This window comes from Cryptomeria japonica, chromosome 8 (assembly GCF_030272615.1).
Source record: "Cryptomeria japonica chromosome 8, Sugi_1.0, whole genome shotgun sequence".
NCBI lineage: Eukaryota > Viridiplantae > Streptophyta > Pinopsida > Cupressales > Cupressaceae > Cryptomeria > Cryptomeria japonica.
The window spans coordinates 4,993,870-5,012,425 of record NC_081412.1 but is presented as its reverse complement, the minus strand read 5'-3'; the positions used below and the strand labels follow the sequence as shown (position 1 = coordinate 5,012,425).

General features: G+C 37.5%; 2 protein-coding genes across 2 annotated transcripts; both read right to left on the bottom strand.

The window, feature by feature from the left end:
- Window positions 1-661: 661 nt before the first annotated feature.
- Window positions 662-2,749, bottom strand: LOC131074231 (disease resistance protein RPP2B-like). Its single transcript, XM_059209772.1, has 4 exons — window positions 2,198-2,749; window positions 1,238-1,683; window positions 764-1,172; window positions 662-670 (listed from the first exon to the last, which is right to left on the bottom strand). The coding sequence occupies exons 1-4, from the start codon at window positions 2,747-2,749 to the stop codon at window positions 662-664; spliced, it is 1,416 nt and encodes a 471-aa protein (XP_059065755.1).
- Window positions 1,820-4,996, bottom strand: LOC131074233 (TMV resistance protein N-like). The gene is made up of 3 exons (XM_058010811.2): window positions 4,199-4,996; window positions 3,720-3,800; window positions 1,820-3,275 (listed from the first exon to the last, which is right to left on the bottom strand). The coding sequence occupies exons 1-3, from the start codon at window positions 4,399-4,401 to the stop codon at window positions 2,873-2,875; spliced, it is 687 nt and encodes a 228-aa protein (XP_057866794.2). The 5' UTR covers window positions 4,402-4,996; the 3' UTR covers window positions 1,820-2,872.
- Window positions 4,997-18,556: the final 13,560 nt, after the last annotated feature.

Here is an 18,556-nt window from a genome sequence, read left to right as displayed (position 1 = left end):
GCTTTAATATGTCCATTATGGGGGCATAGATTTTTTCCTTGGACCATAGTTTTAGTGGCACTTAGATTTTGGAAACCAAATCTATTTTATTTATGATTTTTTCAATTTATATCTTATTGATTTTACTTATCCTTTAAAACATTTTTACTAATAAAACATTTACGATTTAAAATGAAAAAAAGTTTCTTTGACTACAAACTTGATACACATAACATTTAATTTCATTTATGATTTTTTTCAATTTATATCTTATTGATTTTACTTATCCTTTAAAAAAATTTTACTAATAAAACATTTATGATTTAAAATGAAAAAAACTTTTGTGACTACAAACTTGATACACATAACATTTAATTTCATTTATGTATTTTTTTTCATTTTATATCTTATTGATTTTACTTATCCTTTAAAACATTTATACTAATAAAACATTTATGATTTAAAATGAAAAAACTTTCTTTGACTACAAACTTGATACACATAACATTTAATTTCATAATTTTTTTTCAATTTATATCTTGTTGATTTTACTTATCCTTTAGAATATTTTTACTAATAAAACAATTATGATTTAAAATGAAAAAAACTTTCTCTCACTTCAAACTTTATACACAACATTTAATTTCATTTATGATTTTTTTCAATTTCTATCTTATTGAGTTTACTTATCCTATAATTGATTACAAAAATTTAAAAATTAAATAATAAAAATTAATTTTTTTAATGAAATTTCATTAAACGTAATTAAATAAATTAATACTACTTTAAAGAAAATCATCTGCTTCAGTCCTTTCAATTTTTCAATACCCGTTATGTGCTGCACCAGCGGACATCCGTTAATGACAATGCTCTCCAGGCATATTAAAAATTCAATGCCTTGTATGTTCTGCAGCCTTGGACATCGCCCAATGAAGACACTCTTCAACGGCTTCAATTCTTCCAAACAAATTACACCCTGCAGCTCTGTACATTCGTTAATGAAGATTCTCTTCAATCTCCTCAATTGTTCAATAGCTTTTATACTCTCCAGCTCTGGACAATGCGCGATCCAGATCCTCTTCAATCCCTTCAATATTTCAATAGCTGATATATCCCGCAGGTTCCGACAGCGGCTAATACAGATCCTCTTGAGACAACTGACAAACCCAAAATTTGGTAACTCTGTCATATTCCTGCAGTATATCATTTGAAATATTTCAACATATGGCAGATCATTCTCAAATCTCTAAATTGTAACAGCACCAGACCTTCCAATGTGGTTACCCCTGTTACATCCACTTCAATTAGATCTTCCATAGAATAAAGCTTAAGAGTTTTAAGGATGGGACACGACTGTCCACTAATTGAGACCCTCCTTGTTTTGAATGCACCACACAGAGTTATGGCTTCAAGGCTTCCCATACAAAACCGATCATCAGTTGCCTCTCCGCTGTTGCTTAAAGCAAATTCCTCTTCTAGTTGAAAGTACATCAACTCTAGAGTTTTCAGATTGGTGAGTTTTCTCACAGATAATAGCAAGCAATTACATTCAATATTCCATCTGAAGATGTCTTTTCCAAAATTTAGCTGCAGCCTTTCTAGATTGTTTAATATTCCAAACGAGCTCACCAGTTTGTTTAGTTGAGTGGAATCTGTACGACCAGCCCATAAAAAACAATATAGCTCTTTGAGCTTGAGCAAAACCTGGAATATATAATCACTTTGTCTCAAATGTTCTTTTTCAATGATAAAAATCTGACAAGAACAAACTATTTGCTGATGCTACCAAAGCTTAATATTTTGATTTAAGAAAAAGAAAAAGAAAAGCATATACCTGGTCATCCCTTTGACACAACCTCGAAAGAGATACTCATTCAAGCATTAAAGTGTGCAAATTTTGTAGAGGAATCCATTCCGGAATCTCATATTCAAGTTCAAGCCATCGTAAATCAATTGATGTCCTTGAACTCTCCAGAAAACATCTCATATCAAGACCACATTCTTTGTCCTCAATACGACTGTAACATCTGAAACAACTTCCTTCGGACCGCATGAGGATGTTCTGGAATCCCTTGATTTCACTTATTCCAATCGGAATCCAGATTTCTTTGAAATTAGAAAATGTTCATCTAAGTTACGCGTAAATGTTTAAACAGCTTATAGATAACAAACCATTTCCAAGTAAGACCATGAATTTAAGACATCAAAAAACACATACAAGATCTTCAGGACGCCACCGTCGAAGAGGATGGTTCGTTTCATTATCTGCCAGTTCTCTCCCCAAGTCGCGGAGATGATCATGCATTCTGAAATAAAATGGTGGCTCATAATAGTCTATTGTATCAGGAAATGTTAATTCCCCACCACGGAGTATTGTTTCAACAAGGCATTTGTCCTTGAGGGTCTGAAGTGCATGTTCGGCTCTCCACCTTGAAGCCTTCCATATATTTATTGCCGTGCTCACACGTTCCCCTATGAAAAAGCACACTATATCATTAAAGATCTGTTTTTGATCCTCTTCCAGAGCATCATAGCTTATTTTAAGAGTATCTCTTATGTCTTTGTGTAGCCTTGCCTTAACAACATCTAACTGTAACTTCCAATAAGCCTTTTCACCGCTAGAAACATGCGCGCCCATTACTTTAAGGGCAAGAGGTGAACCTTTACACAAATTGACAAAGCTGTCTACCAAATTATCATATCCACTTCCACAAGATTGTCTTTGAAATGCATGCCAGCAGAAGAGCTCTCTGCTATGCTGTGGATTCATTTCTGAACTGTGACTCTGGCCTGTTTAAGAAGACCCTCGTCACGGGTTGTGACAATCACCAAACTATTGGGATTGAGGGCATCTGTGGGTAAAAGTGCATCTAACAGCTGCTGATTATCAACGTCATCTCCTCTCAAGATTATGCTTGATAACGGCGATCCCATCTTCTATGCTAGGAATGCTATTTCCTTCCAGCTGAAGATCTTTGAGAAGCTTACTTTGCAGAGAAGTCAACTCACCTTTGACTTGTTGTTCCCGTACATCAAAGAGAAAAGTTGATCCACTAAATTCTGAATGTTTGTGATTGAACAAATATTTGGCGAGAGTGGTCTTGCCAGACCCTCCCATTCCGTAGATGCCAATTATTTTATCTATCATCTGCCCATTTCTCCGGCAATGGCCGTGGAAATCATTCACAAGCTTATGAAGTCCAACCTCATATTTTGCAGCTTGGAAAGGAATTTTCCTCTTTTGCTTCTCGTTCATCACAGCAGACACCATGCCATTACACAACTTTTTCTGATCGCTGGAAATACGAAAAGCAGAAACAAAAAATGAGGTTGTAGGTAATATAAACTTTCTTTTTATTTTTAAATTTTTAAAAATGAAAACTTATATTGAATCAAAAAGGCCTTTAAAACAGATACATAGCCAGAATCACGTGTATAAAAAGGAAGAGAACAAGTGTTGCTATAATAGAACCTAATATAATATGCCTAGTGGATTGCCCATCGAAATGCTTCCAAATTTTTAATTGAGCAAACTTAAAAGGATGAGCACCATTTGTCTCTAAGCACCCCCTTTTCTTTACTCTCTAAAATTCCCCCTCTTCTATGCTTACGATATCTGAACCTTTCAGAGAAAGTCCCCCATTACAGAGTTGATTTTATTAATGATATTTTTAGTATTTAGTTAGAACAGAAAAGAAATAAACAAGAATATAACATTAAAAATATATGTAAGAACATACCTCCCAGTGGACGAAAGCTGTATTCCTATGCAATCAGACAGCAACTTCATAATATTTTCCAAAATTGAATTCCATAATGATCTGCCAGTCATTTCATTAAAAAAGAGCGAAACCAATTAAAAATCAAGAAAAGAACTTTGTACCCGAAAGAAAAACAAATGCCAGAAAATCTTGTTCCATTTTCAGTCTTACTTTTCCATCATTTTCTCTAGGGTGAAGTAAACTAGCAATTACACGCGTTATTGTACAACAAAATGTCTGTAAATTCACATAAAATGCTTTCTCTAAAATGAAATGCGTTATAAATTAAAAAAGTTAGCACACAAAATATGAAATAGTCATCATTTTTGTGACTGCTGGTGGCAGAACGACTGGCAATTTTCCAGGAGGCCAGCTATGGACCAAAAATGTAAAATAATAAAAAAATTAACAAAATATAGAAAATACATATGGACGGAAAGCTCATGATGGTGTCTTACTCATTTTGTCCGTTAAATTCGTAGCCCTTGATCTCTGAAACGTTCTTGAGGCACACTTTCCACTGTTCAATGTCATCCTTAGGATATCTGCGCTTCTCTTCGTGTTTGGAAAATGCATCCGCAACTCTTCCTTTTATATGGCGGAAGTCTGAAGGGTCAACATGGTAAAACAGAGGAATAAGTTTGGCCTTGGTTTGAAACATCAAAGCTAGCTCAGCTAAGCACCACGGAGACTCTGCATATCTCGGTGACAAGATGGCGATGTGTAGTCTGGCAGAGTATATGGCGTTCTTTATGGTGGAAGAAATTGAATCTCCCAATTCAGTCTCTTCAGAATCTAGATATGCCGGGATCCCAGCTTCCTTTAGAGAATCCTAAAGCTGCTCAGCCAGAGTCTTTTTGACATCTGGGCCTCGATGGTTGATGAATACATAAAACTGTTTTGCAGTCAAGGAGGGTTTTATCCCTCCGTGGGAAGGTTCAATGGCCAAAAGTGGATGTCTTTCCTGCTGTCCTCGACCAGGTGTCGAAGTGGAAGCCATTAACAGAAAACTGAAGCTCTGACGTGAGCAAATAAATAAATCAAGAATGAAACTATAGGCAAGAGTAAAGGAAAGGGAGTTAATGGGTTAAAGGCCCTCTAGTTGAAAGCAAGCAAGTTCAGTGCTGCAGCAAGCCCTCTAAGGGAGTAGAGATATTTAGTGTGCAAGTGGGCAGCGTTTCAACATTCTTGCCCGGAAATAAGAGGAAAGATGAGATGGAAGCACATCACTTGGTAAGACTTCCACTTTCCGTCCCCTCTTAACTTTCCCACCAAAGGAAACCGCGTGAATGAGCAACGTTCAAACATCTTATCAGTGGAAGACATGACGACAATAATATTGTGTTTGTTTTAGACAAGTCATGCTGTTGTGACTAGATATCTCTTTTAAAGATTTCCTTTCATGTTGTTTTAGCCAGTCGCAAGCTTTTTGACTCAATATGTTGAAAGGTAGGTGAGGAATCTTAGTTATAGCATTAGTAGTTACAACATTAGTAGGTACAGCACACTTAATCTAATATTCTTTTTATTATTTGACTAGATATCTCTGAAATGTTTGACAAAATTTCCCAAGAAATGCAGCAAATACACGATGGATTTGTTGAAAAGGCTCTAGAAACTTTCAAATTAACAGTTGTAAAACCAGATTTCACAACGTTTTTCAACATCCTCTGTGCTTGTGCTGAAATGGGAGAATTGCAATAGGGTATGGTCATTTGCCAAAGCATAAATATTAGAGGACTTCAATCAGATGTTTGAGTTATAACTGCACTCATAGACATTCATACAATATGTGGAATCATAGACAGCAAATGTAAATTGTTTGAGAGAATGCTCAAAGAGATATCATCTCAAGGAATGAAATGAAATCATTGCACAATGTAAACAAAATGGATTTCGCAAGGATTCTCTCGAGATCTTTGAATCAATGAAGCATCCTCGAATCATCCTACCATCGTAAGCTTTGTGGAAGCGAAATCCAAGCAACTCCAAGGGAGGTAGAGGTTTAAAATTATCACATTCAAATTGAAGTATTTGCATTCAAGATGCAATAAAGTGATGACACATGTCAAATTTTTGGCAAAGTTTTTAAATGAAATCGAGAGCATCGGGGGAATGTTTTGTTCTGTAGAGTTTTCTTGCTATCACTATACTGTTTGTTTGCGTCTTGCGTTTTTTTGCTGTCATACCACATTTACTGCAGGGATTTAAGTCTTTTTTATTAAGGCTTCGACCATTCCCAACCCACTAGTTGATGTTGGTGCCAGTGTTTTGGCATTTGGAAATCATGACTCCTTTGAACAAACGACTTTGCAAGTTCGTCTCAAAAGTTTTTCACGAGGTATTATTTTGGGTACACCTAATGTTGTTTTGTCATTGAAAGATTTTCATAGTGCATGCGATTGGCTTGAAAAGTATAATTTGATAAGATATTTTGTGGGGAGGTGGTGCAAGAGCACCCAAGAGAAGATTGGCCGCCATGAGGCCATAATGAAGATTTATGAGATATTAAGTCTATAAGGTTAAAATTAACATTTTATATTTTAAACATGGATAATAATGCCATTTGGAATCATCAAACTCATGTAATGAGTCATTTTGTAATAAGTTGTCAAAATTGCCATGTTGGGCAAATAATGTCAAAATGAGTAATGTAATGGGGTTCAATGGGTAGAATAGGTTTTTAATGAGCATTTTAAGTTTCATAAGGTCTTGTGTGACCATATTAATGTAATAAAGTTGATTAGAAAGTTTCAAGATGCAAAAAGGTTAGAAACTTGTCAATTGACAACTAAAAGTGTCAATTTGACAATAAATTAAAGTTGTAAACACCCAAAAGTGGTTGTATGGGTGGTTAAGAGTTGGTTTTCAGTTTCCATGAAGGAAAGAGGTTTAAATATGTTTGTAATGATCCAAAATGAAGAGGTGGAGGGTTGGATTTGCTTGGAATTGTAAGAATTTGGGGTTTGGCAATAAAAATACAAGGTTTTCCTTGCAATTTTGGCCTAAAATCTGCACTTTATTGGTCTGAAACTCTTCTTCTTTGCTTCATTTTTTATTGGAAATGGATTTGGAAATGTAGAGGAGTGTTTGTACTATCATTTGATACTGTTATTGAAATTTTTACATTCAAATATTATATACTTTCATTGGTTGTTCTAAAATTTGTTGTAGGTGATTGTTTTGGGGAAGTTTTGAGAGTCACAATGCAAATATGACCCGTTCCACTTTATGTGGTTGTTGTTTCTTGTGGAATGGGTCAGGAATATTGTATGATATGTGTCTCTAACCTTACATGTGTTAGGAATAACTTGGAGATGAAGTGTTGATACCCTAGGGTAAGAGATTGAGTGAGAAAAAACATGAAAATGGAGACATGAGTATAATAGTAGAAGATTTATCTTAAGAAGTGTTGATGTGTCTTTTATGCACATGCAAACACAGAATAAAATACCTAAAGATACCTTATCCTCTATTGAACAAAGTTTCCCGACTGCTGAAGATATTGTCGAAGGATTAGTCAGAGTAACTCCAAGGTTCTTGTATGTAGGTTCTCTACGTGTGGATAAGCTTCTCGTGGTATGATGTGATTTGGAATTACAAGGGGACTTACATTCAACTGCCTGAATGTCTGATTTGCTTTGGATATTGTTGGAATGTGAGATTTTACTGGTCCTAGATTTTGAAAAAAAAGGAAAAAGGAGAAGAGTTGAAACAAGATCTATTTCTAATACTAAGAATGTAAGAGCAACGAATGACCTTTGATGAAATTCTAACTAAATCTTGCTTTGACATCCCAGGACCATCTCCACAAGGTTAGTGCGATCTTCTAAGGAAAGCTTTATGATGTTCAGATCACCGCTACAAGCATGGACACCATCAGGCTGATGCATATCAATGAAGAAGCAACAATTGAAGTTAAACTTAAGCTGAACGATTCCAGTCGACTATGCAAGGCAAGTTTGCAATCAACAAACCGCTAGTAGTATGGATATACAGATTTCACCATTGATCATACAAATTTCTTCCATTCATCTAATAACATGAAATCAAATTTGAGAAGTATAGAGACCATGCAAATTTTTGAATCGACCCATAGAATTCACCATTTCTTCAATGAAGTTTACAAGTCTTTTTGCAACAATATCTTGGCAAAAATCTTTGCCTTCTCTTTCTACTATATTCTAACTATTTCCTACTCTCTGACTATTCACTATTAGCTAACTATTCTCTATTAACCCACTATTCACCTACTATCAACTATTAGCTCACTATTAACCTTTACAAATGAGGAGCTAGGGCTTATATAGAGAAACCCTTTACAAATAGACGGCTTTGATTGATTTAGAATCAATGGCTAGGATTACAAGATAAAAACCCTAATTAGGGTTTGTTACAACAAACTTCCTTAGCCAATTAGAAAACTACATTCCAGAAGTGAGGACCAATAAGAAGTAGGGGTAGGTACATCAAAGTTTGTGCAGCCTCCGATAAATTAGATACATTGAATCTGGTCATGCTGAGGTGGACCAATCCAACTGGAGGAGTGATGACTGGGATGCCACCTTGTCTGACACTTGTAACTTGATTGATGTTCAATTTGATGATGTTGAGAAGCTAACTTTAATTAACTCTTTTGAAACTATTTGCTTCTTCAACGGACCCTTGCATTGACCTTATTTGATTCTCCTCTATCTTTGATGTGCTGGATGGATGGTGTACCCTTCCTTGAAATGTTGGCAATGCCTTTCATTATCATCTTGTGGTTCCTTAGTGTGGCAAAGTGAAGGTTCTGGAGGTGGCTGGCAATTCCTTGAACACCTTGAGTCTTCCCTTTTGTTTGAGGAAAGTCCTTGACGATGATAGACTGGAGGAGGTCATCCTTGATGATGCTGGATTGGAGGAGGTCGTCCTTGCCTTGGCCTGGTTTTCTCCATCTGCAAAATAAACCAAAAGATGATTAAGCACATATGATATATTCATTTCAACATAGCATTTTCCACCTCAAATCATCAACAAGAAGAATTTAAAATGGAATTTCATTCAAAATCCTTCCTTGTTGACTTTAAAATGGAATTTCGTTCAAAATCCTTCCCAGGGACATGCCCCATAAGAGTTTCGCCCTGGACCCTCTAGAAGGGTCAGGAGCAAATTTTGCATTTTAGCTCAAATTTCATCATCTCCTTGCCTTGAACTTATCTTGACCTTTGAATCATTTTCTCCTGAAGACATCATTGATTTGACCCCCAAGAAGACTAAAAGGAGGATTTCGCTCTGGACCTAGGCCAAGGACAGGACCTATAGGGATTTCGCTCTGGACCCTTTGGAAGGGTCAAGAGCGAAATTTGTATTCTTGGCTCAAATTATTCTTGCTTTGTGACCATACTTGCTTATATTCATTCTTAAGGATACCCTCAATCTCAACCAACACCAAGCTTGATGCAAAATTAGAGCAAAATGAAGTTTTTAAAGATTTCGCTTTGGACCCTTTGGAAGGGTCAGGAGCAAAATTTGCATTTTAGGACAAATTCCATCATGTCTCTACTCCAAAATGCCTTCCAAGGCAAGCATACGCTATCCTTCTCCTCACCTAAAGGCTAGGAATCCACAACTTGACCTTCATCATGGGCAAACTAGGTGATTTGGGGAATTTCGCTCTGGACCCTTTGGAAGGGTCAGGAGCAAAATTCACCTTTTAGGCTTAATTTTCCATCTCCTTCACTTCAACTCATCTTGCAAGGCTTAAATAAACTCACTCCAATCTCTTCATGCCCTAGGGATCAAAATCCTGATTTGACACAAGGGGGAAATAATGGTTTTGAAGAATTTCGCTCTGGACCCTTTGGAAGGGTTAGGAGCGAAATTCACCTTTTGCTTGCTTATCCACACTCAACTGTATTATCTTCACTTCAAATCATCTAGAATCCCTCATTTTGAATCCACTTCTCAACTTGCCAATATTTTTTTGATCCTCACAAGGCTTAAAAAGGAAAATTCGCTCAAAAACCTAGCCAGGGATAGGACCTATCCAGAATTTCGCTCTGGACCCTTTGGAAGGGTCAGGAGCAAAAAATCTTGTTTCTGTTCAATTCCTTCAATTTCATGAATCACTAGAAACTTGAAGTTATTCCTAAGGACCCCTCCCATCTCAAATCACCTTAGTCTGCAATTGCCTTGGCATAAAATTGGGAAAAAAAGTGGTTTTAGTGAAATTTCGCCCTAGACCCTTTGGAAGGGTCAGGAGCGAATTTCCATTTCTAGGACTAAAATCTCCACCTTTCCTTGGTTTCAAACATTCCCAAAGGAAAAAAAATGTCCATTCTTCCTTTCAACATGCCTTGGATATTTAAATTTGGTCAAACAAGGAAGGAAATGAGGTCTAGGTAGATTTTCGCTCTGGACCCTTTGGAAGGGTCGGGAGCGAAATTCTTCTTTAGGTTGATTTCTCTTATTTGGCTCCACTCTTCTCACTTTGTTATACCTTGACTCTCCATTTGTATCCTTCTCCCATGTATGCAACACTTTGTTTGACCTCAAAATGGCTTGCTAGGAGAAATTCGCTAAAAATCATGGCCAGGGAGAGGACCTATTTAGGATTTCGCTTTGGACCCTTTGGAAGGGTCGGGAGTGAAAATCTTGTCCTAGCTCAAAGTATTCATTTTTGGTGGCCAAAATCCATTCAATGCAATCCTAAGGGCATCTCCTAACTTATCTCACCTTGATCAAGACTTGTTTTGACACAAATTTTGGAAGATAGAATAGGTTTTAGGATTTTCGCTCTGGACCCTTTGGAAGGGTCAAGAGCGAAATCCTTGTTCTTGAGCTCATTCCTTCATTCTTCCACTTCAATTATCCTCAAAGGTCAAGGAAACGCTACTCCATTCCTCTCTAGGCCATAAAAACTAAAAGTTTGACTTGTTTTGAAGAGGAAATAGGTGATCTTAGGAATTTCGCTCTGGACCCTTTGGAAGGGTCAGAAGCGAAATCCTAGTTTTTTCTCAATTCCTTCACATTTGTTGATTGTTATCAACCCAAAATTATGCCCAAGGACATCTCCAGTCCTAATTCACCTTGAACCACACTAGAATTGGCACAAAATTGAGAGAAAAGAGTGGTTTTGTGGAATTTCGCTCTGGACCCTTTGGAAGGGCTAGGAGCGAAATTCCCATTCTAGGCTTGATATTTCATCCTTTCAATCCCAATCTTCATTGCAAGGTAAAATTCCATCATTTTTCACTCAAGGAACAAGGTTTGTAGCCTAAGCAAGGGAGAGAATGAGGTTTATAATGAATTTTGCTCTGGACCCTTTGGAAGGGTCAGGAGCGAAATTTCTTGTTTAGGCAAAATCTTCATCTTCCAATTCTTTAAACCCCTTCTCAAGGAAAGAACACATCAATCCACCTTCCAACATGTCTTAGAAACCAACACTTAGCTAAAATTAGGAAGGAAATGAGGGTTATGAGGATTTTCGCTCTGGACCCTTTGGAAGGGTCAAGAGCGAAAATCTCATTCTTGGTTGATTTGCCACTTCATTTGTCCAATTATCTCTCAAAATTAATCAAATTCAAGCTCCTTTCACCATAATCAAGACAATCCATCATCAAACTAGCTCTAGACAAGGTCACCCTAGGGCTTAAGGCAAAAAAGAAGGTCAAATGGAGGATTTCGCTCTGGACCCTTTGGAAGGGTCAGGAGTGAAAGTCTCCTTCCAAGTTGATTTCCATCATTTTATTGCCTCAAACCTCCTTTCCAAGGCAAATATTCATCTAAGTCCACCAAACCATGTCTTAGAAGTTACAAATTTGGTCAAGCTAAGGAGCAAAATAGAGGAAAATGAATTTCGCTCTGGACCCTTTGGAAGGGTTAGGAGTGAAATTCTTGTCTTAGTAAAAAATCCTCCATTCTTTCACATTCCATTACCACAAAAGGCCAAAACACATTATTTTCCTCCCAACTACGCCCAAGGAACAAGGTTTTTAGGCTAAACAAGGAAGAAAATGAGGTTTATGGAGAATTTCGCTCTGGACCCTTTGGAAGGGTCAGGAGCGAAATTTCCATTCTTGGTTGATTTTCACCATTTCATCTCATGAAACCTCCTTCCAAATGCTAGAACACCTCAAGGTCACTCCAACCATACCTTAGAAGTCCAAAACTTGGTCATATCAAGGAAGATAATGAAGGCTATGTGAATTTCGCTCTAGACCTTTTGGAAGGGTCAGGAGCAAAATTCCCACCTGGGCTCATTTCTCACTTTTTCTTCGCTTTCTTGGCTTGAATATGACTTCTTAGGCCTCCTCCTACCATCTTCAAGTAAAATTGCTCTCAAAGTGGCATTTATTTCAAGGTCTAAGTGAGAAAATAAGGTCATTCAAGAATTTCACTCTGGACCCTTTGGAAGGGTCAGGAGCGAAATTCATATTTAGGCTTGAATCTTGACTTCATTTCTCGCATTTTTTCATCCAAACAAGTATTTTTACCTTCATTCAAGCTTAGGAAAGGGTTAGCTCAGAGCCTGGGTCAAGGTGGAGTGTCTTGTGGAGAATTCGCTCTAGACCCTTTGGAAGGGTCAGGAGCGAAATTCCTCTTCTAGGCTTAATTCACCTCCTTTTCCACTTAACTTCACCTTGGAAATGATCCTAGACACATTTCCCTCCATGATTTCGCCAATTTTCTCAACCACTCACTGAATTCCTCGAACTCAAACGAGACACAACCAACAAAAATAAGCCTAAGGAAGACCTTCAAAGAAACCCTAACTTGGAGCACCTGCTGACTCCCCCTGGCTCAAGCAAAGCCTTCCATCCTAGTGATCCCCCTAGTGACACTCAAAATGCAAAGGCTAATAGGAAAAACCCTAAAAACCCAGAAAGCAAATAGTAGGGGTCCCCATTTGCAATGGGGTGATGTGTGAATATGTCACAACATCTAGTGCCACCTTGAATAAATGTTCCGGAACATTTCAGAGATAAAGATTCAATTGACACTTAGAATCTCTGAAAAATTAAACCTAGCTTATCAAGAGATTAGAAAATCCACTCACAGTGAAAGGAAAATCCTTAACCAGATCCAGACACTTAGTCTTTGATTACTCAGGTGTGTGCAAGTGTATTCATTCCTCTTGACAAGACAATTATGACCTTCAGGTTCTCTTGTGATCGGCTACGTAGTATATCTAAACTTCATAAGCATCCTGGATAGAGCCTCGCTACCAGCCAGATGTCTATAGTCCCGACGATGTTATCACCGCAATCTCACGAACATTGCTCCATTGCTGGCCAGACGTCCATAGCCCTGATGGAGTTACTCGCATATTCCCATTAGCCAATTTTGATATTTCATTTCATTTCATTTTTTCTTGATTTTTCTCTTTTATTTTCTCATTTTTTTCTTTTTTGATATTGCTTTTTCCATTTTGTCAATTCCTTTGGCTCGTAAGAAGTGAAGCTTACTAGGGTTTTAGGATTGTGGTGGCGCTGAAGTCAGATTTTAGATTTTTCACTAATCACGGCTTTGCTGGGAAACCATAATGACTTGGAGTCTATTAATGTGTGAAGATATAGTAATCAACAAATGTCAGCATCAATATACAGAAAATGATTCCCTTCCAAGTCAAATACAGGTCTCAATTAGATGACAAAGCTGGAGAATAACAACCTCAGATTCCAAGCACTTCATGAATAGATATCTAAGAAATGAGTGTAACATAAGATCCAGGATATTGCCAGTGTGTGAGCAACAACACAAACACCTTTCTCACGAATAGAGGCTCCCACTCAAGACACCTAAACTAAAGCCAATGACTGACCCAAAAGCAAACTAAGCTAAAGCGCACACCAAAAGAAAACTATCTAAAGAGAGCAAACACCTAAACTACCTAAGCCACTTAGGATCCTGAGTCAAATGACTCATGGAAAATTAAGAACAAGGCTCAAAAGACCTCTAAGCTAAGACACACAAAAGGAAAACCTACTCTAAACCTATACACAAGACTCCCAGACTCAACATGACTCAAAGAAGAAAAATATATACATGACTTCACATGATTTCTCAGGTTGTGCAACAAGAGCATGGCAAAAGTGATGGTTCTCAACATAGAAAATTCATCCTTAAATACAGAAAAGAAAACTCTCATCATGCATTTCTCATACTCAAGCAAGTTTTCACTCAAAATGATCAACTGGGGTAATTCGTTAGGACCATGATCAATCCAAATGCAAGTTGTTTTCCCAAAATCCCCATAATCAAAATCATAATAACTCTCAAGGCTCAGATTAAGGAAAGAGACAACCTAGCACATTCAAGCTCATATGGAACTGTATTGTCGGAAGCGAGGTCACCAACTGCTTTAGGAGGTCGCCATTGATGATGAACCATTCCACAAGAATTTGCAATATGTTGACCTTGATTTGGAAAGTCCTCTTGAAACAAGCTCAGCGCCCCTTTGAATAGCTCAACATTCTTTGCTTTCACTAAGACATCTTGCATAAACCAGGCATCTTCATGAAATTTTGTTAGCATATCCTAAAAAATGAGAGTCTCCTTGAGGGATTGATTTTCAAAGATCTCTTCTAGTTGATCAAATATAATTTCTGGTGGCATTTCTTCTTCAAGCATAGTCTCAGGAGATCGGAGTTGATGATGGATCATATCACTCACAGTAACTTGTTTATCTTGAAAAAATTTTGGCAGTGATTCCACTTGTGCTTCCTCTATATGGTCCTTCAGTGCTTCCTCAAATAGTATGATGGTGATGAAATCTTTAAGTGCCCCTTTGAATTGTTCTTCATACCTGGGCTCACTTATGATGATTTGTATTTCTTTGTTCAACATCTCAACTTGATTGTCTTCTTCAAGGATGTTGCTTGAAACCTCCTGCAATTCAATCTCAAGGATCTCATTTTGTAGCATAAATGAGAATTCTTCAAGGAATGAGTCATCTTCTCTTTTAATTGCTTGTTCAACTCCTGGATCTTCCTTTATCACTGTTTGAGTATTCTCAACTGATTCTTCAACTTTTGTTTCATGATATTCCTTTTCAGGTGCAAGGCATGGCAAGCTATCCACTGTAATACATTGTTCCTCAGGTGCATTTGTATTGTCAGCGTACAACTAATCCTTCTCATAATCAAATGCTGGAATGATGTCTTGTTCATAGCTCCTCCTGAATTTGGCTGTGAGATGTGCACCCCAAGATCTGTTCACAATAAATTCTTCCTCGGACAAAGTTGGCATTCCAAACTGGTTTCTGACTTGATTGATAGCCATTTCACATACTGAGCAAGTAAATTCAGAGTGAGGTGAGTTGTGAATTCTACACCACAATGGCAGGAATGTGTTCTCTAAACGCATTTCACCATTCAAAATAAGTTGACTCTCTATCATCCACCAGAAGCTTAGAAGAGGATCTTTGGTTTCTGGGAAACTGAAATTGTTTTCTTCTGCCTTTGGTCTGGGAACATCCCAAAAGAAGATCTTTCCCTGCATGACCGATTCTATCCTTGATAAGTATTTCAAGCAATGCATTTCATCATGTTCATCTGTCTCGTGGATTCGACACTGCCCTGGCCTTGCAAATTCAGACAATCTGCATGGATAAAGTTGTGTATTCAATCTCCACCAAAGTTGAGGAAAATCAACTTGTTGCTCATCATGAAACTGTTGCCACTCCATGAGAAATCTTTTCTTTTTTTGATTTTTTGATATTTTGATTTTTTTTTATTTTCTATTTTCACTTTTTTTTTTTTTGGATTTTCTGGAATAAGAGAGATCTTGAATATCTCATATTCAACTTGAACGTTCAACTGGTTCTAGCTCGCTTCCTTGTTTTCGCAAGTCCAACTAACGACCTAGCGATCACCTCCTTTCTTTGTACTAGCTCTACTGAGTGTTTGAGAAAAGGCTTTCCACTGATCTTCCTTGGATTCAAGAGTTTGCATTTGCTCATCTTTCTTTTGCTTTAATTTTGTTGAGCATGAGAGGAGGGTAAAAAGCCTTAAGATGATTTCTTCAAATGCGATGTGACTTGACAAGATCCGACGTTCAAATGCTCAGCCCTCCTTCTAGCGCCAATTCTGTTGATGTGTCTTTTCTGCATATGCAAACACAAAATAAAATACGTAAAGGTACCTTATCCTCTCAAGAACCTTGGAGTTACTCTGAATGATCCTTCGACAAGATCTTCAGTAGTCGGGAAACTTTGTTCAAGAGAGGATAAGGTACCTTTAGGTATTTTATTCTGTGTTAGCATGTGCATAAAAGACACATCAACAAGGAGGTAGTTTTTTTATGTGAAACAATTTAAGGGGATGGTAAATGCATGGTAAATACCAAGTTTCAAGATCTGGAAGTGAGTTTTTGGGTTTGAACAAGGAGGCCCTAGTTTTTTAGGCCTAAAAAGGGGGGTTTAGTATATAACCTATAAAATGAGTGTGTATTGTCTTGAAACCTATAAAATATATGGTTTTGGAACATTTTTCAAGACTTTTTTTTGGTTTGGAGTTGTGGTCGTACCATTTGTTGGTAATTGCTTTGGAAAAGAGGGCTAATTGGGCCTAGTTGGTGTGTAGAAGGGTGCTGGTCTGAGTATTTCATCCAAAAGACCCATAGTTTATTTTCAAATATGTTAGATAAATTACAAAAGGGTATCCAGATATGAAATTTATTTGTCAAGTGTTTTCAAATTATTTTGAGTAAATGTTAGAATACCCGCTGAACAGGGCTACTAGGGAATTGGCCTATTTAGGGACCCAGGTAAGGGTTTGTGAGAAAACTAGCTGATAGGGTGAGTGAAGCATATTGGGTAAAGTGGAATAGGGTATGTATAGTCCCTAGGAAGTGTTGGAACAAGTTGGTGAGTTTGATAGTTCTATTTGGGCATCTTGGTGAATCCTAGTGAAGGAAGGTGAAACAAGAAGAGGTGAGTTTTTGAAGAAGCAAGAATGATAAGTTGCAATGTAATTGTGGGAAGGTCCATGATGCTTTGCATCATAGTGGTATCAGAGCAAGGAATTAGGTCCTTATAGATTAAATATTGAAGACTGAGAGATAAGAGAGGAAACCATCATGGAAGAAGATGAAAAAATGTGGGTAAGGTATGCTCAGGGACACTCTATATTCCGAACACAATGCAATTGTAGGGGTAAGGTATGCAAGGTTGTTGTTAGTAGTGGTTATCTTGAAAATATAGTCTTAGTAGTGATGGTTGAGAAGTTTAACCTTCCAAGGAAACCTCTTGAGTCACCTTATAGAGCATATGGGGTAAGCAATGATCAATGGGTTGATGTTAAAGAGAAAGCATATGTTTCTTTCAGCATTGGTTCATATTATGATACTATTCTATGTGATATTATGCCTTTGAGTGATTGTCATATGATCTTGGGTAGAGTATGGCAATTTGATGTTAAAGCCCTACATGATGGTAGAGAAAATGCATATGTTATTAACAAGTATGGGAAAAAGTTTGTGATGACATCATTGCAAGATGACAAGGTAGTGTGGGGAATGCCAAGGATAAGGTTGATTGCAAGAAGAGAGTTCCTAATACATGAGGAACATAAGGATGAAGAAAAGATAGAGATATAAGACACTTATAGGCTTGAAGAAGACAAGATAGATTCTAAGTTGTAGGAAGAAGATGCAAAGAGCATGTATGAGGTGAAGGAGAACAAGGAAGCAATCCTTGAGAAGGAGCCAAGTGAGATTGTGCAGATGAAGAGTCCATTGATAGGATGTGCAACATGTCAATTAGATGATGTGAAAGATTGTGGTTCAGATAAGTCAGAGGTCTATATAAGAAGAGGAGAAAATGTGAGTGAGAGTGCTGGTGTATTGCCAATGACAAGGCAAGGATGGCCTAGAGAGGTCATAGTAGAAGATAAATTTGATTTGTAGACAGAAAAAGTGGAGGGTAGTCTGATAAAGGGTGATGTTGATAATGCAGATGTGTATGAAGTTGAGACAAAGATCCTAGGAGAGGATAAAGATGTTAGAGGAGAGGTAACTTGTGCATTGGAAGGGCAAGAGAGAAAAGAGAAACAGTTAGCTTGTGAGGAAGATGATGAACCTGAGGAGAAAGAGGTTCTAAGAGTCAAGAAAAAGATGGAAGATAAAGATGTTGGTGATAAGAGAAAAGAATCAAGTCTTGAAGGGCTTGAGTATGAAAAAGTTATTTTGATTGGGACAATGGAATGTTCTTTGGATGGGGTAAAGGGTATAGTACAACAAAGTACCCCTCTAATAGTGAATTGTGAGGCTAATGATGTAGCCTTGAAGTTGGATAGAGAGTTGGTATGTCAAGGGGAATGGCATGAGATGAGGAATGAATTGGTAAAGGAAGTTAAGTTGGTTGATAAGATGATGATGGGCCATGAGAAGGCTAGTGAAAGTGTGAGTTCTCCTAGCATGGAGATGAAATATGTTGATGATAAGACTATGAGTTGTCTTTGGGTGGTAAGTCTGATTGTTTTGCAAATGTATGTTGTTGTGACAGAGATTCCAAATATGGTGAAGATGATGGATGTTGGTAGAAGTCAGATGATGGATGTTGGTAGAAGTCAGATGGTGGAAGGGGCATGCTATTGCTTCTTGATTTTGTTGATATTGATAATGAATAGGAAACAAAGAGTGAAGATGAAGGGAAAGAGTCAGAGTATCAGATGTTTTGGCATGTGTAAAGATGTGGGTCAGATAGAGAGCAGATGGGAGCAGCCTAATCAGAGCATGGAGGATAAGATTCAAGAGGAAAAAGCAACAATGAGGGGTACAAGAGATAAAGCATGGATGGGAAGTCAAGAGAATGACAAATACAAACCCAAGGT